At 48.6% G+C, this 26,232-nt stretch overlaps 1 protein-coding gene across 12 annotated transcripts in view; it reads right to left on the reverse strand.

Moving 5' to 3' along the window:
- EIF4G1 (eukaryotic translation initiation factor 4 gamma 1) overlaps positions 1-26,232 on the reverse strand; it is a 344,774-nt gene that overhangs the window by 132,402 nt on the left and 186,140 nt on the right. For all 12 annotated transcript variants that reach the window (XM_029617234.1, XM_029617235.1, XM_029617231.1 and 9 more), the window contains 3 exons: positions 15,278-15,366; positions 7,609-7,792; positions 7,389-7,522 (listed from right to left, as the gene is read on the reverse strand). In XM_029617234.1, the coding sequence (XP_029473094.1) occupies positions 7,389-7,522; positions 7,609-7,792; positions 15,278-15,366 (407 nt within the window). The remainder of the gene's footprint in view (positions 1-7,388; positions 7,523-7,608; positions 7,793-15,277; positions 15,367-26,232) is intronic.

The following is a 26,232-nucleotide window of genomic DNA, read 5'->3' on the forward strand; positions in this document are numbered from 1 at the left end:
CTTCAGGAATGAAAATTAGCAGGTAAGAACCAATTTTCCTTTCCTGTTCATGCCCCAGACCAGTCCAGACAAGTGGGATGTACCAAAGCCCCCCTATACTGGGCAGCCACCTGAAAGACCTGCTTGCAACACACATCAGCTCTCCTGGCGTGTGAACGTCTAACTGATAATGCTGAGGAAAAGGGTGCACTGAAGTCCACGTTGCCATCCTACAGAACTCCTGCGGCGACACCAACTGACACTCAGCCCAGGAGGCTGCCTGCACTAGTGAATGCACTCACAACCCCTCTGGAACCTGCCAACCCTTGCAAAAATAGGCAGAAGAGATAGCTTCCTTCAACCAATTGTGCCTTTAGAAGCTTTACTTCCCTTCTTAGCTCCTCCAAACATAGATGATCTGACCGCCAAAAACTGCAGGTGACATTCAGATACCGCAACAGCAGCTGGATATCCAACAAATGAAGCTCCCTTGCCTCTGGAGATGCGGACGAGCAATCTGGAAATCCGAGAAGCTCCACCATCTATTAAGATAGAAAGGTGAAATGACCTTGGGTAAAAGTGAGGGCATCATACGCAAGGATACTCCATCATCTGTAATTCTCAGAAACTGCTCTCTGCAAGACAAAGCCTGTAGTTCTGAAATTCGCCTGTCCGAACAAATCGCCCCCAGAAAAGCCACTTTCAAGGTGAGGTCCTTTAACGATGCGCGCTGTAGCGGTTCAAATTGAGGCCCACATAGTGTTCGAAGAACCAAATTCAAACTCCACGCCGGGCACGCCCTTCAAACTGGCGGATGCAAATGCTTGGTTCCAGTCAAAAAGCAGAATACATCTGGATGTGACGTTAAGAGTCTCCCTTGTAACTCACCTCGGAGACACCCCAGAGCCACCTGCAAGTGCAGGGAATTGTACATCAGACCAGTGGCCAAGCCCTGCTGCAAAAAGGCTAACATCTGAGGGACATCCACCCTCCACAGGTCTAGGCCTTTATCAATACACCAGGCCTCAAAAACCCACCACACCCTGACATTTGCCATAGACGTGGACGGTCTGCTGGCTTGAAGCAAAGTAGCAATCACAGACTGTACCCTTTAGCTCTTAAATGCCTCCTTTCAAAAGCCAAACTGTGAGACAAAAGCAATCCACCTGATCTGAGAAGATTGGTCCTTGTCTCAACGATCCCACTAGATGACCTAACCTCAGTGGGCTGTCCACCACAGCATGAATTAATCTGCGAACTGGATGCTTCGAGGCGCCGCAACAGGTGACCTACTAGCAGCCACAAAGGAAAGACATACAGCAGAATCAGAGCACCTACTTCTTCGGCTCCGACCTCTTATCTGTGGCTGAAGAACCGTGTTGTCTTGGCATTGCTTTGCAAAGCCATCAGATTCAGCAACAGGCTTGGATCAGATTGAAAGCTTCCCCTGACAACTCCCATTCTCCTGCATCCAAGTGTTGCCTGCTGAGATAGTCTGCCTGCATATTGTCCACTAATGCCACATGCAAAGCTGCTACCCCCTGCAGATGCCATTCCACCCAAACAAAAATCTCCTGGTCCTCCAGAGCCATGGCGTGATTCTTCGTCCCGCCTTGCTGATTGATATATGCCACCATCGTCACATTGTCCGAGAATACTCTCAGCACTTGACCACAGACCTGAGGGAGGAACTCCATCAGCGCCCTGCAAACTTCCCTCGTTTCCAAATGATTGATCGACCACTGACCTTGGGCCTTCTGCCCTTGACAGACCGCTCCACAACCACTGACGCTGGCATCCGTGGTCACCACCACCCAGTCCGGAGTCTCCAGATCAACACCTTTCTCTAAATTGTGACGAGAAAGCTACCACAACAGACTAGACCTGGGCTCCCCCCCCCCCCTGCAGCAGGAAAGGCTGCTGATATTTCTCTGACAATGGACTCCAGTGGGACAGTAACGCCCTCTGGAGAGGCCTCAGATGGGCAAATGCTCATGGCACCAAATCTAGCGCAGACACCATAGAACCCAGCCCCTGTAAATAATCCCAAGGGTTGGGGAACTGGCAGGTGTATCTGCGACTGAATCTTTACTACCCTCTCTGGGGTGAGAAAGACCCTGCCAGCTCAGGTGTCAAACCGCACTCCCAGGTAATCCAACGATTAGGTCGGCCCTAGACAACTCTTGGCTAAATTTATTAGCCATCCGAGCAACTGTAACATGTCCATCACACGATGCACCGCCTGGCAACATTCCCCCTCTGATTTTGCCCGAATGAGCCAATCATCCAGATAAGGGTGGACAAGAATTCCCTCCCTTCACAGCACCACTGCCACCACCACCATCACCTTTGGGGCACCATCGCCAATCCGAAAGGATGGGCCTGATATTGGAAATGTTGTCCCAGCACCATGAAGCATAAACTTCTGGTGCTCCTACCAAATAGCTATATGCAGATAAGCCTCCATCAAATCCAGGGATGCTAGAAACTCTCTTCTTTGGATTACTGCGATTACCATCTGCAATGTCTCCATCCTGAAATGTGGCAGCCGCAGAGCCATACTGACCTTCTCGAAGTCCAGAATAGGCCAAAAGGTGCCATCCTTTTTGAGAACCATGAAATAAAATATCTCCCTCGCCCCCTTTCCAGCAGAGGAACCGGCACAATTGCGTTCAGTCTCTACAAGCGGTGCAGTGTATCTCATATGGCCTCTCGTTTGCTTAAGGATATGCAATGGATCACCATGAATGCTTCCTTCATCGGACAAAAACATTCTAAAGTGTAACTGGTCTCTTATCACCTCTAGAACCCACTAGTCCGATGTGGTCTTGGCCTACTTCATAGAACAGGGACAACCTCCCCTCCTACCGCTTTCTCAGAAGAAGGGACCCACCCGACTTCACTGCGAAGCCTTCCCTCCTCTGGCTGCCTGACCAGAGTCATCTCTGGAGATCCTGTGGCCATCCCAAAAGGACTGTTGCCTTCCCGAGGACTGCTTCTGCCCCAAACTTGAGGCATTCTTGACCTAATGAAAACTTCTGACATCCCAAAAATGGGAAAGTGGCAAAAAAGTTTTCCTAACTGCTTTGTCTTCTGGCAACCTGTTGCGCTTGGACTCCCCCAGATGCTTCATCAGCTATTCCACATCTTCCTCGAACAGGAGCTTGCCCTTGAAGAGAAAAGTGCAAAGCTGCAAGACCACACATCTACCAACCAATTCCGTAACCACAAAAGCCTCTTTGGTGATACTGCGGAGACCATATTCCTGGCCGTCAACTGGACCAAGTCATAAAGCACATCTGCCACATAGGGCGCCTCAGCCTCAAGAACTAGGTTCCTCGTCCTGCACCCAGCACAAACAGGCTCTCTGCATCAGGCTACCACAAATCGTCGCCTGTAGACTCAGACTTCAAATATTCTTTTCAACTGAATTTCCAGCTTGCGGTCCTGCACATCCTTCAATGCAACAGATTCCGCCACCGGGATCATGGTCTTTTTGGTGACCGCCAAGACAACTGTACCACCTTAGGTAGACTCGTCAAATCCAAGGTCTCCTCAGTTAACGGGTATAACTTCACCATCGCCCTACTGATCTTCAAGCCAGCTTCTGGAGTATCCCACTCCCAGTTGACCAGTTTCTTCAACTTCTTGGGCAATGGAAATGCCTTCAGCGGTCTCCATAGGCCGTCCAGCACTGGATCCATCCCTTTATTATCCAAATCTTCTTAGGTTGCCTTAAATCCCCATTTTCTCCAAGACCTGGGGAATGTTAACGCCTCTTTCTGGAACAATCGAACGACCCTATGATCATCCCGCTTCTGTCACCAGTGCTTCATCCGGGTCAGGCCCATTCTTGTTTGTCTCTGGGTAGACCACTGGATTGCCTGCGAGACCTTCCTCTGAATCTTCGAGAAGCTGTTGCGAGACCATATGGGAGGGCTCGAAATTGGAAGTGCTGCCACAAGACCTTGAAGCACAGAAACCTTTGGTGGCTCAGCCAGATTGGTATATGGAGATACGCCTCTGTGAGGTCCAGGGACACTAGAAACTCTCCTTGTCGTACAGCAGCCATTACCGTCCTCAGGGTTTCCATTTGAAAACGAGGGATCCGAAGACAACAGTTCACCTTCTGCAGATCGAGGATGGGACGAAATGTGCTTTCCTTCTTTGGAACCACAAATTAAACAGAGTACCTTCCCTGACCCTGTTGCACCTCCGGAACTGGGACGATGGCCCTGAGCTCAAGTAGTCATTGCAGGGTTTGCCGCACCGCCTCGCGCTTGCTGCGTGAGACAACACGGGACTCCACAAAAACCTCCCGAACCGGACACAAGAACTCCAGAGCATAGCCATCTCTGACCACCTCCAGGACCCAGCGGTCTGAGGTAATTCTTGCCCATTCCGCGTAAAAGTTGGATAATCTGCCTCAGACAGCTTTGACGACAGAATGGGTGCTCGTGGCTTCATTGTGCGGGCTTACTGCTTCCTGCACCGAGGCTTCCAGAGTCCCTACCGGAGCGGCGACCACCGCAAAAGGACTGCTGGCGTCCCGGACGCTGCTTAGGACCTGAGGACGTGGAATATCTGCCGGCTCGAAAACGGCAAGAATCCCGAAAAGCCCAAAGGGGAAAAACCTTCTTTGAAAATCTTCTATCTTCCGGCAACCTATTGCCCTTGCACTCTCCCAGCAGCTTAAACAATTGATCCAAGTCCTCCCCAAACAGAAGCTTGCCCTTCAAGGGGGAGGTTACAAAGCTGGAATTTGAAGGACAAATCTGCTGCCCAATTTCGCAGCCAGAGGAGTCAATGCGCCGCCACCACGGACACCATGCTCCGCGCCGAGGTCCGCACCAGATCATAAAGCACATCTGCACCATAAGCGATGCCCGCCTCCAAGCGGGAGGCCTGCAGCGCACCACCGCCACCGGAAGTGGAAGCAGCCTCTTGAACCCAGCACAGACACGCCCTCTGCATAAGGCTAGTGCAAACTGCCGCTCGAAGGCTCAAAGCAGCTACCTCAAAGACTCACTTCAACTGGATCTCCAGTTTGCGGTCCTGCATGTCTTTCAAAGTGGCAGCACCAGCTACGGGGATAGTGGTTTTCTTCGTGACCGCAGAGACCGCTGCGTTCACCTTCGGAATCTTCAGCAGGTCCAAAACATCTGTTGAAAGGGGACAGAGCTTTGCCATAGCCCTGCCCACCTTCAGGTCCGCATCCGGAGCGTCCCACTCCCAGGTCACCAGCTTGCGGACTTTCTTACGGAGAGGGAAAGACGTTTTGGTCCCCGAATCCCATAGAGGACTGGACTAACTCCCTCATTGTCCAATTCCTCTTGAGAAAACTTAAGGCCCAGGACCTCCAACACCTGAGGGATAAGGGGCCGCAGCTCATCCCGCTTAAAAAGGCGGACCTCACTGGGATCATCTCCCTCCGCTGGCAGAAGGTCATCCCCATCCGGGTCGTCCTGATCTGTGTCCCCAAAATCAGGGCTCAGATCCAGGTCTGTAGGGTCCGCACCCGGGGCAGGCGCTGTTCCTTCACCAAGACCTGGATCTTGAGGTCCCCGGGAACTGTCTTCCACCGGGCGAGGCTGCTTGACCGAAAGATGCTGATGCTCTGCGGGCCGACCCTTCTTCACCGGTGGTTCGGACAGGTCCCCAGGCTGCCTGGGTCTTTTCAGAGTCGCTTGCTTCCGAGCTAGAAAGGCTTGGTGCAAGAGAAGGATAAACTCCGGAGAAAACTCCTCCGGGTCTCCCCCTCCCTTCGGGGTATCCTGTGGTATCAGGTCACCAGCCCCCAACGAGAGAACCTCCCCCACGGGGGCCAAAACGGGAGAGGAATCATCCTCTGGTGACCCACGGCACGAAGCACCTCCCCCCCGTGGGGGGGTACCGGCCGAGGAGCAGGCTGAACAAAGTGAGGCCTAATCTAGTGCCTGACCGCGTGCTCCACATGCGTGGCAGGCCACCAATTTGGAGTGAGGCCCCATGCAGTACTGCGCAGCCACGCAGTCTTAATCCGAAGGGCGGGGGGGGGGGGAGGGTATAGGCCAATTTGGGCCGAGTCAAGCGCTGTCGGCGGCGCGGGAAAACATTTAGAGAGGCCTCAGCTGAGGCAGTCACGCTGCAGATCGCGGCGGGCCACGCTAAAATCTGTCCTGAGGAGAAAAACTTCTCCCCTCCCTCCTCGAGCAGCCCAGAGCCCGGGGAGCTGAGGCAATCAAAGAAAAAATGCGCCGTCACACTCCCTTACCAGCCGCTAATAAGCAGGCCCCCCCCCATCACCGACTCCTTACCTCAGGGAGAAAGACGCTGAGCACAGCTTTTTTTTTTTTTTTTTAATAAACTTTAGGGAACTACCCTAGTGCAGGGGTCGAGGGAGCAGTTTCGGAGGTGGGCAAACCAGGAACTCCTGGCAGTCACACACCGAGTCGGAGCAGGCGAAACCTCAGATAGGGGTGTCCAACCCCCCGGACGCCCGGCTTCCACTGAGGGATGACCCACGAAGGTGCCTAACACCTCAGGAAGCTAACATAAGCCAAAGAAAAATATATTTCCTATCTAAACTGAAAAACTACTAAGACTGCAGGAGTGCACCTCTACCATCTGCTGGAGTCAGAGAAATACTGAGGGACTGCAGGTGGCGCTCTCGTATATGTAGCAGTGCCCAAAGTTTTGCTCTCTGACTCCACCTGCTGGTAGGGATGCACAACCCACTGGTCTGGACTGCTGGGTATGTTCAGGAACCTCTCTCAAGGATTAGGATTTTAGATTTAATAACTCTTCTTTCTAAATCAAAGGTCAAGGAGAGCCAGTCAGGTACAGAATATAGTTTTCTGCCTCAGCAGGTTTACAATCTGAGGGCCTGATTTACTATGACTTTTCTTCCATGCTGTGTCTATGGGAAAAATGCTTAGTAAATGAGGCCCTAAGTTTATACCTGAAGCAATGGAGAGTGAATTGACTTGCCCAAGGTCACAAGGAGTGTCAGTGGAAGAAGAACATTTGAATGCTGGCTTCCATGGCTCTCAGCCCACTGGCTCTAACAGCTAAATAACTCCTCTACTTGCAAAGCCAACTCATATACTCCACACTTCCACACTTACTCTCCACCACCATACACCCCTCCCCCTCTGGGCTGTTCCCAATGCTGCTTTCACTGTCACCCTCTACATCTCTTCCCCTCCCAACTAAGTCACTGCCAATTCCCATGCTCCTTCCCTCTGAGCCGCTGCCAGTTCTACTCCCGGGAGCTCAGTAGCATCTGCTGGTTCACAGTCCTGCATTTAGTAGTGCCTATGTCGGAGAAGCCAACTATGTCGGAGAAGCCAAGGCTCTATTGGATTTCAAGAATACTGCACGTAATCTGCAAGACAGCGAGTAGTATCTCTTGAGGGTTGAGTACTAACCTTGTCAAGTACGACATCCGTTATTTGTGGCAGCCCCTCGGGTTTCTGCATGCTCGCTAGGATAAACTGGAAGCCCAGCAAGAACTCCCGGTCATACTGCTTCTTCTCCTCTGGGTTCAGAGGTTTCCATTGCTCTGCAAAAAGAAACAATGAGAACAATGGCAACGTTCACATGGGTTAGGGCCCAGATGATGAGGAAGGGTAAGAAGAGAAAACTCACCTTCTTTGTACTGGTACTTCTGGTCACTAGGCTGGATATTTTCTGCATCCAGTTTGTCCTCTTTCTCTTCCCATGTCTCCTCGAGGTCTTCTTGAGTTGCTGGGATTGTCATTTCCTGCTCTGTCACTGAGACAGCAGCAGAGGTCTGTGAGTCTGTCTGTGGAGCTCCATCCCCAGCCTGTGACTTTAAATGGTAAGGAGTGAAGAAAGTGAATAACTTCAGAGAGCATGGGTGAGCTTTCCCATGCTGACAATGCCCAAGTCTTTGTGAGCCAATAGGCATCATCTCCTTGCTGTGGGCAACCATCTCTGCACATGTGCTGGAGGGGTAACAATGACCCCCTCCCTCCCTCCCTCCTTTGTCTCTCCTAGTCTCAATCCCCTTTTTTAATTTATCTATTTGTTAATTATCTGTTACCACGTTTACTGTTCTACTGTTTTTTGTAAAGGCTCTGCCTATATTTACTTTGGTTGTAAGTTACATGTAAACCGACACGATGTGCGAACGGTTGTCGGTATATAAAACTATCTAAATAAATAAATAAAATAAATGTGCTCTACCCTCTGAGGAGGAGGATACATTTCCCACTCTGTTTGCCATATACTCCTGGAGAGCACAGGGGAAAGGAAAACTGGTTCTTACCTGCTAATTTTCGTTCCTGGAATACCACAGATCAGTCCAGACACAATGGTTTTTCACCCCTACCAGCAGATGGAGTCAGAGAAGAAAAGTTTACTTGACACTGTGCTACCTAAGATGTGCCACCTGCAGTCCCTCAGTATGACCTGTACCCAAGTCAACTTCACCTCCAAACCACGCAGGGGAAAGATTGAGCCCCCAGACTGGAGCCCTTTCTTTTTACTACTTACACACAGAAACCAGAGAGGGTGGGGCTCTGGACTGATCTGTGGGACTCCAGGAATGAAAATTAGCAGCTAAGAACCAATTTTCCTTTTCTGTTCATTCCCCAGATCAGTCCAGATGCACAGGATGTACTCGTTTCCCTACAATGAGTGGGAATCTGAAAGACAGGGTCGGAGCACTCTCCCCTCAAAACCAGCTGTTTCTGGCGCCCCAACATCTAGTCAGTAATACTTTGTGAAAGCGTGCGGACAAGACCAGGTCGCCGCCCGTCTGACACTCAGCCCAGTATACAGCCTGCGCCCTAGAAGAATGGACTTGAAGCTCCTCAGGAATCAGATGCCCTTTATAAACATAAGCCAACCCAACGGCCTCCTTTAATCATTAAGCAATGGTGGCTTTAGAAGCTGAATGCCCTTTATTCGTTCCCCCAAACTGAATGAAAAGGTGATTGGACCTGAGAAAACTGTTGGTGACTTTCAAGTAGCGCAACAGGACCCAAGTGACAAGCAAGTGAAGTTTCCTGGCATGCAGAACAGAAGAGTCCAAATTCCAAAACAAGGGAAGTTCCACTAACAGATGAAAAGTAGATAGCATCTTCGGTAAAAAAAAAAAAAAAAAAGAAGGCACCGTGTGCAAAAGACACCGCATCTTCTGAAAACTGAAGGAATGGATTCTAACAAGACAACACCTGAAGCTCTGAAATCCTCCTGGCTGAACAAATGGCCACTCAAAAGACTACCTTCAGCGTAAGGACCTTCAGCGATGCCTTGAAAAAGGTTTTGCAGGTTCTTTGTGGTTTTCTGTACAAACTGTTGAAAGAAAACCACAAAGAACCTGCAAAACCAGATTAAGGTTCCATGAGGGGAACACTAACCTCACCAGAGGATGCAAATGCTTCTCCCCTCGGAGAAAATGGATCACATCCAGATGAGACACCAGAAATACCTGTGCACCTTATCTCTGAAACAGCCCACAGCTGCCACTTGGACTCTTAGGGAATTGAATGCAAGCCCTTTCACTAGACTGTTCTGCAAAAAAGCCAGAACATGAGACACAGACGCTCGAAGTGGTGCAACACCCTCTCCAAGGCACCATGTCTCAAATGCTCTCCAAATTCTGACATAAGCCAATGAAGTGGAAGGTCTCCAAGCCTGCAACAAGGTGGTAATGACTTCCTCCAAATAGCCTCTCTATTGTAAATGATTCCTTTTGAAGGCCAAACCACAACACAAAAGTGATCCACCTGATCCAAGATGATTGGTCCTTGATGGAGCAACTTGGAAAGATGCCTAAGCCTTAGAGGACTGTCCACCAACATATTTACCAAGTCTGCAAATCATAGATGACGCGGCCATTCTGAAGCCACGCAGATCACTCTCCCTGGGTGAGTCTCTATATGCTCAAGTACCTTTCCTATTTGGCCAAGGAGGGAAGACTAGCAACAGAATCCCACGTGGCAATGGGAGAAAAAGAGTATAGAGTCCCTTTGCTCTGATCTCCTGACTGACTGAAAAAGTGGAATGCTTTGTTGTTCTGCTTTGATACCATCATGTACAGCTGCCCCACCTGGAGCGGATGAGAGCCACCATCTCATCTGCCAGCAGCCATTCTCCAGGGTCCAATACCTGTTGACTAAGAAAGTCTGCCTGAATGCTGCCCACTCTGGTGAAATGAGATGCCGCCAGTACACCAGATGTTGCTTTGTCCAGTGGAAAAGCTCCCGCGTCTCCCGAGAGACCACCCTTGGTAATTGATATAAGCTACCATTGTTACATTGTCTGAAATAACTCACACAGCTCAATCACGCAACAATGGAAGAAAGGAAAGTAATGCCTTGCGAACCACCCTAGTCTCCAAACAATTGATAGACCATGATGCCTCCTTCGCCGATCACTGGCCCTTTGCCTCTTGTCCTTGGCAAATGGTCCCCAGCCTTTCAGACTGGCATCAGTGTTCACTACCATCCAATCTGGGATCTCCAACTCTATACCCAGCTCCAAATTGGCCCAAGAAAACCATCAGAAGAGACTGGACCTGGATTTCCCCCGCAGTGGTAGCTACAATTTGAGCTCCTCTGACTGAGGGCTCCATTGTGACAAAGTACCCTCTGAAGAGGCCTCATATGCATGAATGACCAGGGAACTAGTTTTAGCATCGATGCCACAGATCCCAGGACCTGCAAATAATCCCAAATTCTATGTACTGAAAGCTACAATAACCGGCAGATCTATGACTGCAACTTCAGCACCTTGTCACTTCATGAAAAGCACTTTACCTAGGCTGGATTGGCCACGGTTGTAAACAGAATGTTGGGCTTGATGGACCCTTGATCTGACCCAGTATGACAATTTCTTATGTTTTTATGGGTTGTAATCCAGTTGCTCTTGGCCAGATTCACTTTCCAACTCAGGGTCTCTAAGATCTGTATGACCGAACCAACTGCTGACATAGTTCCTTTGACTTTGCCTGAATGAGCTAGTCATCCAAATAAGGATGCACTAAAATGCCTTCCCTTTTGTAGCATTACAGCCACTACCCATCATTACCTTGTGAATGTACGAGGAGCCGTCGTTAGCCCAAACAGAAGCACGCAAAATTGAAAATGCTCTGCCAGCACCATGAAGGAATTTCTAATGCTCCTCACTGATAGGAATATCTATATATGCTTCAGTGAGATCTAGAGAAACCAAAAACTCCCCCCTTTTTGGACAGCCACAACCACCAAGCATAGGGTCTCCATTTGGAAACATGGCACTCTCAAAGACGCATTCACCTTCTTCAGATCTAGAATGGGCCAATAGGTACCTTTCTTTGGAACCATAAAGTAGATGAAATACCATCCTCTGCGGGCACTGGGACAATTGCCTCCATGGTCAGACACCTCTCGTTTGGCACAGGAAATGCACAGGGTGCATGTAGGCCTCGTGGAATGGACAAGCAAATTCTATGGCGTGCCCGTCCCTTACGACTGCAAGGAGCCACTGGTCTGTTATCTTTCTCCACTCTTCATAAGAGGGCTAACTGCCCTCGATTACCTCTGTGGAAGAGTGAACTAGTCACATATTATTGTGAATTTTTAATCCCTCCGTTCCCCCTGACCGGAGCTCTTCCGGGTGGATCTATGCAAACCACGAAAGGACTTCACTCTTCAATACTTGCCTCTATGTGGGCAATATTTTCTCACCTGCCTGTACCACGATCTGGCCAGAAAGCTTTTATTGCTTCCTTTCGGCTTGTCTTCAGGCAATTTATGCCCTTTGACTTGACCAAATGTTTCACCAGTTGTTTCAGGTCCTCCCCAAACAAAAACTTGCTTTTAAAAGGGAGACTGCCTAGTTGAGATTTGGACTACACACTGCAAACCAATTCTGCAACCACAGAAGCCTTCTGGCACAAACTGCCAACACCATATTTCTGACGAACATTAGGAGCAAGTTATACAACGCATCCACAACATATGCTACTCCCGCCTCCAAATGCTCTGCCTGCTTGGCAGGGACCAAGGGCACAGTTCCTTTCACTTGAAGTTGCTGAACCCAGAGCAAACAGGCCAGTGCCATGAAGCTGCTGCAGACAGCTTCATGTGTGCCTAACAATGAGACCTTGAACATTTTTTTGAGATGCAACTCCAACTTTCGGTCCCAAGCATCCTTCAGAGCAGCTCACCCCATCACTGGAATGGTGGTCTTCCTAGTCACCATCAATACAGAAGCATCCACCTTGAGAAACCTCAGGAGCTCCAATGCATCCTCAGGAAATAGGTACAATTCTGGTCGCCGCTTCTCAAAAAAGATATAGTTGCGATGGAGAAGGGAGACCAAAATGATAAAGGAGATGGAACAGCTCCCCTATGAGGAAAGGCTAAAGAAGTAAGGGCTGTTCAGCTTGGAGAAGAGACAGCTTAGGGGGGATATGATAATTATGAGAGGTCTTGAATGAGTAGATGTGAATCGGTTATTTACTCTTTCGGATAATAGAAGGACTAGGAGGCACTCCATGAAGTTAGCAAGTAGCACATTTAAAACTAATCAGAGAAAATTCATTTTCACTCAACGCACAATAAAGCTCTGGAATTTGTTGCCAGAGGATGTGGTTAGTGCATTTAGTGTAGCTGGGTTCAAAAAAGGTTTGGATAAGTTCTTGGAGGAGAAGTCCATTAATGGCTATTAATCAAGTTTACTTAGGGAATAGCCACTGCTATTAATTACATCAGTAGAATGGGATCTTTTTAGTGTTTGGGTAATTGCCAGGTTCTTGTGATCTGGATTGGCCTCTGTTGGAAACAGGATGCTGGGCTTGATGGACCCTTGGTTTGACCCAGCATGGCAATTGTTCTTATCAGCCCAGGCAGGAATAATCTGCTCCCTGACCACCAACTTCTTAACTGTCCGATGAAAGGGAAACGCCTTCACCAGAACACAAAGCCCCTCCATGACACGATCTACCACCTCAAGATCAGACTCCTCATGAGGTAACAACCTCAAGCTCCTTCAAGATTTGAGGAATGAGAGGCAATAACTCCTCTTTGCTGAAGAGGATGATGGAATCACAGGGCCCATCATCCACATCTCGGGACCCCCGGTCCCCCGAGTCCTCCAATGAGCAGGATCCCCCCCTGGGGATCCAATTTTCTAGTTTTGCCATGATGCGGGAGACTCTGGGAGTTGGGGCGTTTCCCCCTGCTCCCTTCTTCGCAAAAAGGCCCAGTGCTGAGGAAATCAAAAAGCTTTATTGTATCTTTCTGTTCCATCTAGTTCAATATAGTTCAACTTTGGTACAGAGCAGAGCAAGGCAGACAGCCAAAAATGAATAGATGTACAGAGAATCTTTGCGCCACTGCTTGTAAATTGCCAAGTAGACTGCAAAGTTTGATCGCATACATTTCTGAGTACTGACTTCATTATTTTTACAGTATTTAATGTTAGGAAATTCCAAGAACTGAGTGCATGAGTTTCTAAGAAAATGAGTATATGGATTACTGAATATTGTGGCTATACATTTCTAAGTAATAACGTTATGAATTACTAAGTATTGAGAAACATTATATAAGCCTGATTATGTGTTTTGCGCTGGAGAGTATGCTTCTCATGAAATATTACGTTAATAAATACATGTGGTTCCCTTGTACCGCTAAAGATTTGTCTATATTTATTGTACAGCAAGTTAGAGGGACAAATTTGTAAAATCTCCTCAGTGCATTAGTAGCACAAACTCAGAGGAAAAGGCCTCTGCCTCCTCTGAATCCTCATCCAAGAATCTTCAGCCCTTTTAAGAGTCCTCCTGGGTGCTCCCAGTCACTGAAGAGCCATTACCCCCCCAATGGGTCCTGCTTCCGACATGGTTGCCATTTCTGCACTGCCAGGGAGAGCAGCTCAGGTCACTCACTTGTCCGCTGCCACTGTGCTGTCCACTCCTTCAGGCACACGACTCCTGCAGAGCTCCGCTGCATGAGTGGCAGCATTTCCCGTGCTCAGCAGATGCCTCCATAATGCGGCCCTGCTGCATATGCCTTCTAGAGCTTCCTATTGCTCACAGCACATGCTGAGCCTCTCAGCCATACTGTGGAGAGCTAACAGTTACCCATGCCTCCTACAGAAGCCGCCAGAAACTCCCTCCTCCCTCAGATGGCTCACCCATGCCAAAAACAGTGGCTGTGATTCCCGGAAGCAAGCTTTTTTTTTTTTTTTTCCTTCTTAACAGCCCCTCTCAGGAATCAGTCCCAAAAGTAAGTGAACAAATTACTTCCCTGATGCTGTCTTCAGTACAGAACCCAAGAGGAGGGAGGAAGGGCCATGAGGGATAGAGAGGAAGCCAGATCACAGGCTTTCAACACCCCAACAATTCCAGGCCAAAACAGCTCAGAGTCACCAAGCCTCTGCTTGTCGTACTCCACCGGGAGGATGGTCCTCCTCAGAAGAGCCATTACCCCCCCCCCCCCTCCATCTCTGGGGAGCAATTTTCCTATCTCATTTTATGTTTGCTTTTAAAACTCTAGACTGCAGGTTTTTCTACTCTATCATCTACTGGAGAGAGGGAATTACTGAGGGAATGCAGGTGGCATGCTATCTTGACAGTATCAGTAAAGCTTTTCTTCTCTGTCTCCATCTGCTGGTAGAGATGAAAAACTCATGCAGCTGGACTGATCTGGGGTATGAACAGGAACCACTATGTATGCGCGTACATAACCCCCAGAAAGCAGAGGGTAATCCCTGTATATGAAAGCTGTATTTATACATATTTCTAGAGCACCTTTCCTAAGGAAATGCTTCATGTGGCTAACAAAATAACCATAGCCCTATGAGCAGAGAGGAAGCCCACTTTACTCTCCATGCCACAGACAAAAAGAACAGAGGGTAGACTCTGTCATACCCCAGGTAACTAAATTAAATGTGATCTCCTGTTATGCAAGTGAGTCAACGCATGACAAAGAGATGAATGTGCAACCCCTGATCCTCCATGCACTCCCATACGTATTCCCCGGCTCTTCCCACACATTGCACCAACCCTCTCCAGATCCAACACTCCGATGTTTCATACCTGTTCTACATGTTCCACAATTCCTTCCACATTATTTACAACCTGCAGCCCTCCCCCAGGCTCCCTCAATACAAACATACGCATTCCACATCCCCTCCTGGGCTTCAACACACACACACACACACACACACACACACCATCCCCCTGTACATTAACACACAGAAGTACCACCTTCTACGCACATGCTCCCCATCTCCCCCAAGATCCAATGTATATGAGCCCCACATTCCTCAGGTTCCCCATTTTATCTTCTCGCCCTGCTCTTGCCTCTTTAAATGCATCCAGAAGATCTCCCAATGCATCTTTTTTATTCAGATCCTTGATTTTCCGCTTTTTCTTTGGCACAGAAACAGCAACTACATAAGGGTCAAAGAGAGAGAGATAGATGAGACCTGGAAAGAAATACAGCTCGAAGCTCTTACACCTGGGAGAGAATCCTCCTTCCGCAGGCAGGTTAATAACAGAGTTCAGTCAGGTCTAAAGCACAGTGCCCCAAACCCCATCAGATCAGAAGTGCAGTGCCCCTTCCTCCAGCCTGCCCTCGCCAAGCTGAAAGCAGTGCCCCAACACCCATCTGCCACATCAAAAATGAACCTCCTCCTTTGCCCCCACAACACATTCCCCTCTTCCTCATGCCAGAGTCAATAAGCAATGCCTCTGCTGCAAACCAGCCTGCATGCAATGTTCTGACCTTTACAACACTGGAATTCAAACTGAGGCTCGGACAGCATATTTCCCAGTACCCTCAGCAGTTGTAAAACTAACATCCTGCAAAGCTATTGCTCAGAAAGCTATTATATGCCCTAATTGACACTTCAGTCACAGCCCACAAAACTCACGTTTCAAGAATTCTCCAGTCTTGGCTGGGAGTGCGGAGGAACCAGATTTGTGCCAAGGGCCTATCTCAACTCTGCACATCCTTGTGATGACAGCCTCTCCTGAACCTCCACACTGGCTAAGTGCAATTAAACTTGTCTAGACAGTATTAATTGTATGAATTCTTCTTGTTTTACCCTTTGGCTATTTGTAAATGTAATCTTTTCTGTTCACTATTCTCAATGTTTGTTAATACACTCTTTAATTTATTAGCTTTGCCCTGTGATAGATAATTCCACCATTTTTTTGTATTTCATCTGTAGGTGCATTTCTAGGAACTGTGTGAAACCTGGGTTTTGTGGGGTCTCAGTGTCCCTAGAAACCACAAGGGGATAGCTGCGGGCAAGGTATTTGCCTAGAAGCAGGAACCCAGCTGGTGGGTTTGGGAGTTGCAAAGGGCATATGTGCAGCTGAATGAGTAGTGCTAAGGCATAACATGACAGACTCCCCCTTTACTAGTAATAGGTAACTTATTTAAAACAGTACCTGAAGACTGGAGGGTGGCCAATATAACACCAATTTTTAAACATTGCCCAAGGGTGATCAGAGAAGCTACAGACAGTGAGCCTGACATCAGTGTCAGACAAAATGATAGACACTATTCTTAAAAATCAAAATTACTGGCCATATAGGTGTACATGGCTTAATGGGGAAGATGAAACACTTTTTGCAAAGGAAAGTCTGGCCTTTTTATATTTATTTATTTATAAGATTTTATGCACCGACATTCGTGTGGAACATCATGCAGATTTACAATTAACAATAAAGTTGGAGAAATTACAATGAACAGGGAGGGGGGAAGGGGAGAAGGCTAGAAGGAATGAGAGGGAGAGTAAAGAGGGAAAAAGAGCTGGCAATGGAAAATTAGAGAAACAATTATATGATAAGAAAACCTTTACCAATCTTGGATAAAGGTGAGTCAGCCAATATTGCACTTGGATTTTCAGAAAGCATTTGACACATGAGAGACTCCTGAAGAAATTAAAACTCCTGGGATAGGAGGCATTGCTCTGTTGTGGATTGGTGTCTGGTGAGACATGCAACAATAGCACTAAATGGTCAGTTTTCCCAAATAGAGAAAGTATTAAGTGATCCAGGGATCTGTGCTGCTTACCATTCATTAATGATCTGGAAAAGGGAGAAATGGGCGAGATGAACAAATCTGCAGATGGCAATTTTTATAGTTGTTAAAACAGCGGCAGACAGTGAGAAATTGCAGAGGGACTTGTGTGAGACTAGAAAACTGTGCAACTAAATGGCAGATGCAATTTAATGTGGACAAGTGCAAAGCGATGCACATGTGTAGCAAGCTACTATAAAGCAGGTGTCTGCCCCCACTAGCTTATCACGTGTTGGAGTCTTGCGATGTGGACCGAGCTGCGTCTGGATCTGAGTGGTGTGTTTTAGACCTGTCAAAAAGGGGTTTTCAACCCTGCAGAGAGTGCACGTCGCCGCAACCAAGGTGAAAGAACATAAATACACATCAAAACCCCCGTGTGCTCTCCTGTGAATGACAACGCTCTGCGAGAAAAAGCATCCAGCGCTCACAGTGTTAAATTGTGGGCTGTACTGTTTAACCTGCCCAGAGAAAGCAGAGTTGCTTACCTGTAACAGGTCTGTCAGTCCTCACATATGGATGACATCATCAGGTGGCGCCCGGCACAGAATGCATGCCGCTAACCACATATCCATGCGGGGTCCCTCTTCACACAAGAGCTAGCGAAAAAGAAAATAAACTGAGAGAAGCCCAACTCTGCGGGGTGGCGGGCAAGTTTTGTGAGGACTAACATCCTTGTTTAGAGAACACCTGTTACAGGTAAGCAACTCCGCTTACTCCAAGGACAAGCAGGATGGCAGTCCTCACCCTCACACATGGGTGATTAAGTAGCTCCAGGCCGCTCCCAACATATGAAGCACAGAATGGGTGCCAAGGTGCACAACAACTAGAGTTGCGAAAAAACCAGGGGAGCAGAACAGGGCCCAAGGTAGGAAGAGTTGGGGTTTTAGGGCTGAAAGATTACGGCGGCCATCCTTATCCAGGAATTATTTGAGGCGAATGTCTGTAAATCTTGTGAATGGGGTCGGCATGCAAGTGAGCCAGCGACACGGACATGGCCCGAACGGAATGAGCCCTGACGTGACCTTGAGGCTGCAAGCCCCGCTTCAGCGTAGCAGAAGGAGATACAGTCCGCAAGCCAATGGGATAAGATCTGCTTAGACACAGCGACCCCCAATCTGTTTTTGTGGAAGGAGAGAAAAAGCTGAGTGGACAGGCGGTGAGGTGCATCCATCCCAAGTAAAAGGCCAACGCCCTTTTACAATCCAGAGTGTGCAGTGCCCATTCACCCTGGTGAGTGTGCGGCCTAGGAAAAGAGGAAGGCAGCACAATGGACTGATTGAGATGGAATTCCATGACCACATGACGACAGAACTTTGTACACGAGGGGTACGACACCAGAGCCTGCAGCTCACTAATCCTGCACACTGAAGTAACCACAACCAAAAAGATGACCTTCCAGGAAAGGTATTTCAGGTCGCAAGGGATCAAAAGGAGCCTTTATGAGCTGAGACAGGACGGTGTTGAGGTCCCAGGAGACGGCTGGCGGCTGAGTGGGGGGTTGTAACAAGCCTGTCATGAACTGCCCCACAAGCAGATGGGTCACCAAAGGAGCCCGGTTTCATGCTCGCTGAATAGAAAGATGCCTGTGCCATCTGCCGCCCCTCTGTCGTGCGGGCTTGTTCTTGCCCCACCTCTCACATCACCCCGAGGCTCCCGATAAAGGGACCAGCGCACCACACACCAAAGGTGCACGGCAAAGGGGGACACCCTTCTGCGCACCCCTCCGTGAGATCCTATCCAATATTTCTCTCTTTACCTAAGTCTGCATTTAACATTCCGGTTTCACCTATTTTTAATGCTTAATGCTATGGAAATTAACACTGTTGCAGGTAACGGCCGCTGTGGTCAACTAAATAGACCTTACCGCAAACCTCCACATCTTAGACCTTTCTTAATTCCTCTATCATCCTCTAAATCAACTGCTCTATTACTTACCACTATCTCTATTTTAATTTTTAATGCACAATCAATCAGAAAGATTTAATTATTCACCACTCTCCTGATGCTGTCATCTCTGAAACATGGCTCTGTGATCATGACAACGTAATTCTTAACAATATATGTCCAACTGGTTATCTGTGTTTCTCTGAACCCTGTCCTAACAGACGTGCAGGAGGTTTGCTTGCAATTATCAGGGACTCCCTGACTCCTATTAAGAAACCTCTGCCATTTATCACTCCACTTGAAATAATCATTATAACCACTTCAGTCTTGGCCACCTGGATTCCTTAATCATGATACATCCACCTTGGACTACCATACTTTTTGATTTAACAAACTATAATAAATGGTGATTTTAACTTACCCATCTGCTGGTGGGAGTGCATAACCCACTGGTCTGGGCTGATCTGGGTATGTACAGGAATTTACATTATAATAATCATCCACGTCCTGCAGGTTCCCTACTTCTTTCCACCATGGACACAGAGGAGAGCGGAGTGGAATTCATTGGAAATGCAACCTGTACCCCTGACGCATGATGGATAGGACCCAGAGGTCCGATGTAATCGAAGTCCATCGGTCTGCGATTAACTGCAGATGGCCCCCCATTGGGAAGTCGACACCACGGGGCAGGGAAGGTTGGCTCACGCTCCCTGCCGCCAGTCAAAATCCCACAACGGAGTTTTGTGGCGTGGCTGGAGTCAAACAGGGCGTACGAGGCTGCCGTATTCTTGATCTGGCCAGAGGCTGTTAAGGCCTAGATCTAGAGGCCGGTGGGTAGTACCTGCGCAGCTGGTAAAAAGGTCGCCTCGGATATTGCCTAGAGGGGTTCTTGCTGGGAGGTTGGGTGCTGGAAGTACTGGCTGACAATTGCTAAAGGACCTCATGATAGTCCTTCAGTTGTGCCACCGCCTCCTTAATCCTATCCCCGAACAGGTTTTCATCCGTACAAGGCAAATCTGCCAGGCGGTCCTGGACTTCAGGGCGCAAATCAGAGACACACAACCAAGCCACACGGCAAGCCTCAATGCCTGCAGGGCAATTCTCATGGCCATCTCAAACACGTCAAATGCAGAGTGGACGTTGTGTTTATCACATTCTAGGCCTTGCTGCACCACCCTCTGAAATTCCTCCTGAACTTATTGTGGGAGGTGTTCCCCCAACTCCTGGGCTTGTTTTCCAGAAGTTCCTGGAGTACTGACCCATATAGAGTTGGTAACAAATGATCCTAGTCGCTAGCATGGCACCCAGAAACACGAGGCATCCCAAAGGGTTCAGAGCTCTATGCTCGTGGCCCGTAGGGGCTGAGGCATGAGTGCGAAGCCTCTTCACCTTCTTCAATGCCGATTCCACCACCACCGACTGGTGAGAGACTTGTCGGCGTTCAAACCCGGTGGCAGGCTGGACCAGATAAACTGCATCCGTTTTGCGATTAACAGGAGGAATGGAGATGGGGTTTTCCCAGAGACGGGCTACCAGCTCCTTAAGGATGTCATGGACTGGGACAGCCACCACCTGCTTTGGTGCATCCAGGAATTGCAGGATCTCCAGCATCTTGTGCCGAGAGTCCTGCTCTATTAATAGCTGGAAAGGTACTGATTCCGCCATGGCCTTAACAAACCCCGCAAAGGAGAGATCCTCCAGAAGAGATTTCCGCCACTCCTCCGGAGGAGAGGGCTCTGAGAGCAAATCCTCCAATTCCTCCATGGAAGTAAAGGAGGCCTCCCCTTCTCATGGGTCATAAGGGGCCTCCCCTTCACTCTGCACGTCTGGAGACATGGGGGCTGCGCACCCAACTATGCCCTAAGCGTCGAGCCAAGGGGTCGCACAGGCCCCATCAGAACCGAAGAGGGAACAGAGGGCACTGGAAGGGCTCAGGGCCGTATGAGCGCCGATGGATCCAGCGGCTTGGGAAGTACCGGGGGCACCGATGGTACCGAAGGTAACTGTCCCAAGGGCCCCTGGAGAGCTGGAGAGTGGCGGGGTGTTGTGAGCAAGCGGGGCGCCGCCGATCTGGATGGTCCTTCCTCATTCGAGGAATCGCTCACTGGAATGGGAACCTGGGGCGGCAGCAGCGATGCTCCCGTGGGCCACGAAGGGGCTTGGGGAATCGGAGCCGGCTGCATCAGCAATACACAAAGCACCATATCCCGCCGCTCCGGGAGAGACTCAAGCAAAATTGAGTTGGCTTCTGCGGCAGTGGCAGTCCCAGTGGAACCGGAGCCTTGATGCCCTGTAGGGCCCTGCCGACCGCCAACCGCACGCGCCTCTCCAACTCCTCCTCAAAAGCTGCAGAGGACAAACGGCTTGAGGAGGCGGCAGCAGCGGGATTGGAGCATCCCTGAGTCAAGGGGAGACACAAAGCCCTCCATTGGCACCGGTGAAGACCCCCGAGAGTCTTCAGAAGGAAATTGCTTCCTCCGCCAGAGACTGCTTCGGGGGAGGCACTGATGTGGTCCATGCCTGCCTGTGATCTGACTTGGAGGAAGATGTGCGGTGGCGATGCTTCCTTGACTTCTCCCAATGCTCACCTTGGTCTTTACTTGGAACAGACTGTAACGGAGAAGAACCGGATCTAGAACAGGAATACATTGAACACGCTCGGTCCCCTGTCCCTATCTCAGGACCGAGGAATGGCAGCGAAGGTGACCCAGAGTGGTTTGAGGCCGGGACTTCCTTCCCCAGCGGGGTAGAAGTCCCAGACGCCAACGATGGATCCAAATTTTTTTTTTTAAGAGCTGAACAGCTTCTCCATCCTATCCAAACGTGCTCGACGACCCTATCTGGGCACAAAGATTGCAACCACAGCATCGTGCGATGCCCCCAGACCTTATGGGCAAACCGTGATGGACATAGTCTGGGGGCACCAGCGAAAGCCAGACAAAGCCACGCCAAAAAGAATGCAGTGGGTGGTCAATGGCCAAATTCGTAGGGAAAAAACCCTGAGAAACGCAGAGTGACCCAACGTGGGTGATGAAAAAACTGCAAAAACAAAAGAAACAAGCGCAAGCTCCACGATCGTAAGGTGAAAGCTTTGTGGAAAGGAAGAGACTGAAGAGGGACCCCGCTTGGACTCATGGTTAACGACATGCTGGGCATGCTTAGTGAACCAGTCAAAGGTTCTAGAAACTTTAACAAATGTTTCCGTGCTGGCTCTATTTGATGATGTCACCCACGTGTGAGGGGGCTCCATGTGATGATGTCACCCATGTGTGAGGACTACCATCCTGCTTGTCCTTGGAGAACAGCATTACATAGCCGGCAGAGGAGGAAGCAAAAAGAATGCTTGGAGACCACAATGTAGAAAAGGCGCAATTTGGCAGGCTCTGTATGTGCGGGGCAGGAATGGCCAGGAGTTGAAGCCAGGGAAAGAGGAATGTATCTAGCAGCCCTGCAATCAGTTCTTTTCCTAAACAGCTAATTATCGAGAGGGAGAGAGAAGTCTGAGCTCTGAGCAAATAGAGAGACAGACAACTGTTCCTGCTTCATAGCAGAGTTACATGTAAAATCCCATCAAGGGACAGAGGAGACAGAAGCTTCCTTTCCACAGATATCCAGGTCCAGGAGCACATGGATGGATCACCTCTTAAGAGACTGAGTTAAGAAATCTAAACTTTGCACAAAATTTTAGCAGAGGAGGGAGAAGATGTATTTCCTTGCCTTTTGTCCACAAATTCAGTATCTCATCTTAATTACATCAGCCTTTCAGCCGAAGTCAAGCATAAACCCTTGCTGGCAGGTACTGGAAAGAAAAACTGGTGGACCCAGGTCTTTCTGTAAGAGACTGAAACCAGGCCTGCTTTCTGTTTAGTACCAGGTCAACCATTTGAGGAAACTCCCCAGGAGCGAGAGATCTTTCACACACTGCAGTGCTCATCTCAGCTTCACTACCCGTTTGGAACACGATGCACCCTTTGCAAACTGGTTACAATTTGGTGGATCTGTTCCCTCCCGCCCTCCTGTTTTTGAATACTCGGGAGTAAAGAATTTTTAAAAGCTGTGTACTTAACTGCCTTTCCCCCCTCACCTTTCTCTATTAGCGTTCCCAAATTTTTTTTTTTTAACTGAGAATGTTGGTTGCCCTGGCTAACAGGCCATATCCAGCGTTTTTTGCATTGCTTGATATAAAATAAGAAAACTGCAAATTTATATTATACTTCACTACTGTACTTTTCCCAACTCAGGCCACAAACCCAAAGATAAATCATATTAGTAAATGTAATTTCTCATGTGGTACTCCCTACCCCAAGCCGAGGGGTAATTCATAGTCCAGGCTGAGGGGTGGAGAGCACATAAGGAAGCACAATTCCAACTGCAGGTACAAAATGCTTTTGGGAATCTCCATCCAGGAAAAGGTCTTTGGAGTCCTTGTGGACAATTTTAAATGTATTTTCTGTATTTCATAACTTGTCAGCTACCCCAAAGTGGATTACATTCAGGTACAGTAGTATTTGCCTATCCCCAGAGAGCTTACAAGTTTGTACCTGAGAGTTAGCAGGATTTGAGCCCTGGCTTCTCTGTTGCTCTGCTAGGCTATTCCTCCACCACAATATTTTGAAATTCTTAGCTCAGCGTGCAGCAGTGTCCAACAAAGCAAACAATGTTAAGAATTATTTGGAAAGAAAAGGAGAACAATATGGACTGGCTCCCTTGTGAAGAAAGGCTACGCAGGCTAGGGCTCTTTAGCTTGGAAAATAGGCAACTCTGTGGATATGATAGATGTTTATAAAATCATGAGTGGGGTAGATACAGGAAAGCCACCACTTATCCCTGGGAGTAAAGGAAAATTGGTTCTTACCTGCCAATTTTCCTTCCTGGAATACCACAGATTAGTCCAGATGCATGGGTTTTCATCCCTACCAGCAACTGAAGACAGAAAAGAAAAGCTTTACTGAAACTGCACTACTTTTGCTAGCATGCCAGCTGCAGTCCCTCAGTATGACCTGTACCCAAGCCAGGAACAACTTCCCTACCCAAACACGAGCAGGGAAAGAGATGAGCCCCAACCCGGAACCCTTCCATCAATAAGACTGATGACTCACAAACCTAAAACAATTTCTTACTATCTATACACAAAAAAAAAACAAAAAACAGAACAATCTTTCCAGAGAGGATGAGTCTCTGGGCTGAACTGGGGTATTCCAGGAATGAAAATTAGCAGGTAAGAAACAATTTCCTTTCCTGTTCTTAACCCAGATCAGTACAGATACACGGAATGTACCCAAGCTCCCCTAAACTGGGCGTGAATCAGAAAGACCCATTCACGGCACACTCTACAAAACCTGGCTACTTCTAGCACCCGAACATCCAGTCAAGACACGTCCTGTGACACTCAGCCCAGAATGCCACCCTTGTCCTGGTAAAAGGAGGTCATAGACCAATCAGGACCGGATATCCCTTACAAAAATAAGCAGCCCTAATGATCTCCTTTAGCCATTGTACAATGGTTGCTTTAGAAGCTTTATTCCCTTTCCACGAGGCAGGACGAACAGGTGATCAGACTTTTGAAAACTGTTGATGAGCTTCAAAAAGCGCAACAGGACCCAACGCATTTCCAACAACTGAAGACCCTTCGCATGCAGAGAAGGGTTTAAATTCCGAAAAGCGGGAAGGAAAGTAGATACCAAACTTTGGCCAAAAAAAGGGAGGAACCATGTGCAGGAGACCCCATTATTCAGAATCTGAGGAAAAAGGATCCCTACGAAACAGCGCTTGCATGTCTGAAATTCTCCTGACAAAAGGTCCTTAAATGATGCTTACCGCAATGGTTAAGAGGACCACAGAGAACCCACAAAACCAAATAACGGTTCCACAAGGGAAACACTCATCTCACCGGTGGACAGCAATGCTTCGCCCCTCAAAGAAAACAGAACACATCTGGAAGCAAAGCCAGGGACAGCTCCTGCACCTTACCTCTAGAACAGCCCAAGACTGCCACCTGGACTCTTAGAGAATTGAATGAGAGGCCTTTCACTAAACTGGTATGCAAAAGGGCAAGGATGTGAGAAACCAATGCCTGAAGATGCACAATACCTTCTTCAAAGCACCACATCTCCAAAACTCTCCACTCCCTGACACAAACCAATGAAGTGGAAGGCCTCCTACCTGCCATAAGGTCAGAATAACTTCCTCTGAATAACCTTTCAATCACCAGTAATTTCTTTTAAAGGCCAATTTGTGAGACAAAAGCGAGCTACCTGATCCAAGAAGATGGAGTCCTGATAAAGCAACCTGGGAAGAAGCCCAAGCCTAAGAGAATTATACAACGTTAGATTTATCCAGCCTGCGAACTATGGCCAACCCGGCCACTTCAGAGCTAGGAGGGTCCTCTTCCCTAGGTGAATCCCTAGACACCTTAGTACACTGCCTATTATGGGCCAGGGAGGAAAAATGTACAACTAAATCCCAGTGGGCCAAAGGAGAACAAAAACATTGATGCATTCTACTCCAGCCTACGACTGAAAAAAATGCTTGGTGTTCTCACTGCCAGCAAGTCCAGCTGGGCAATGCCCCAGCTGGAGCAAATGAGAGCCAGCACCCCTTCTGCCAGCTCCCATTCTCTGGGGGTCTAATATCTGCTAGCTGAGAAAATCCGCAAGAACATTGTCCACCCCAGCAACATGAGACTTCGCCAGAGCTACCTGCCGAGACACCATGAGGCTCCTGGTCCCCGTTTGGCAATTGATATAAGAGATATCGTTGACACCTTATCCAATAGGTCCTGTACTGCACAATCACGCAATTGCAAAATAAAGGAAGCAACGCCTTGGGACCCACCCTCATCGCCAAATGATTAATAGACCCTGAAGCCTTCCCCTGTCGACCACCAATCCTTTGCCGGATGCACCAAAAAATGGCCAACCAGCCTTTCAGACTGGCACTGGTGATCACTACCTCCCAATCCAGGATCGTCACCTCCATGCCTAGTTCCAAATTGGTCCTAGAAAGTCACCATGAGAGACTGGACCTGGGATCCCCTAGAAGTGGTATTCAGATCTGAAAACGCCTTTGACTGAGGGTTCCCATGGGACTGAAGCATTCTCTGAAGAGGCTGCATATGTGCGAGTACCCAAGGAACTAGATCCAGCATAGAAGCCAAAGAACCCAGGACCTGCCAACAATATCAGACTCTAGGTACAGATAGTCACAACAGCCACAGGATTTGCGCCTGCAATTTCAGCGTTCTCTCCCTGTGAGCCACACTTTGCCTAGTATGATATCAAAGGAGGATCCCAGATACTCTAGCAACTGGGCTGGAACCAAGTTGCCCTTTGCCAGATTCACT

The sequence above is a fragment of the Rhinatrema bivittatum genome, chromosome 9, assembly GCF_901001135.1.
Source record: "Rhinatrema bivittatum chromosome 9, aRhiBiv1.1, whole genome shotgun sequence".
NCBI lineage: Eukaryota > Metazoa > Chordata > Amphibia > Gymnophiona > Rhinatrematidae > Rhinatrema > Rhinatrema bivittatum.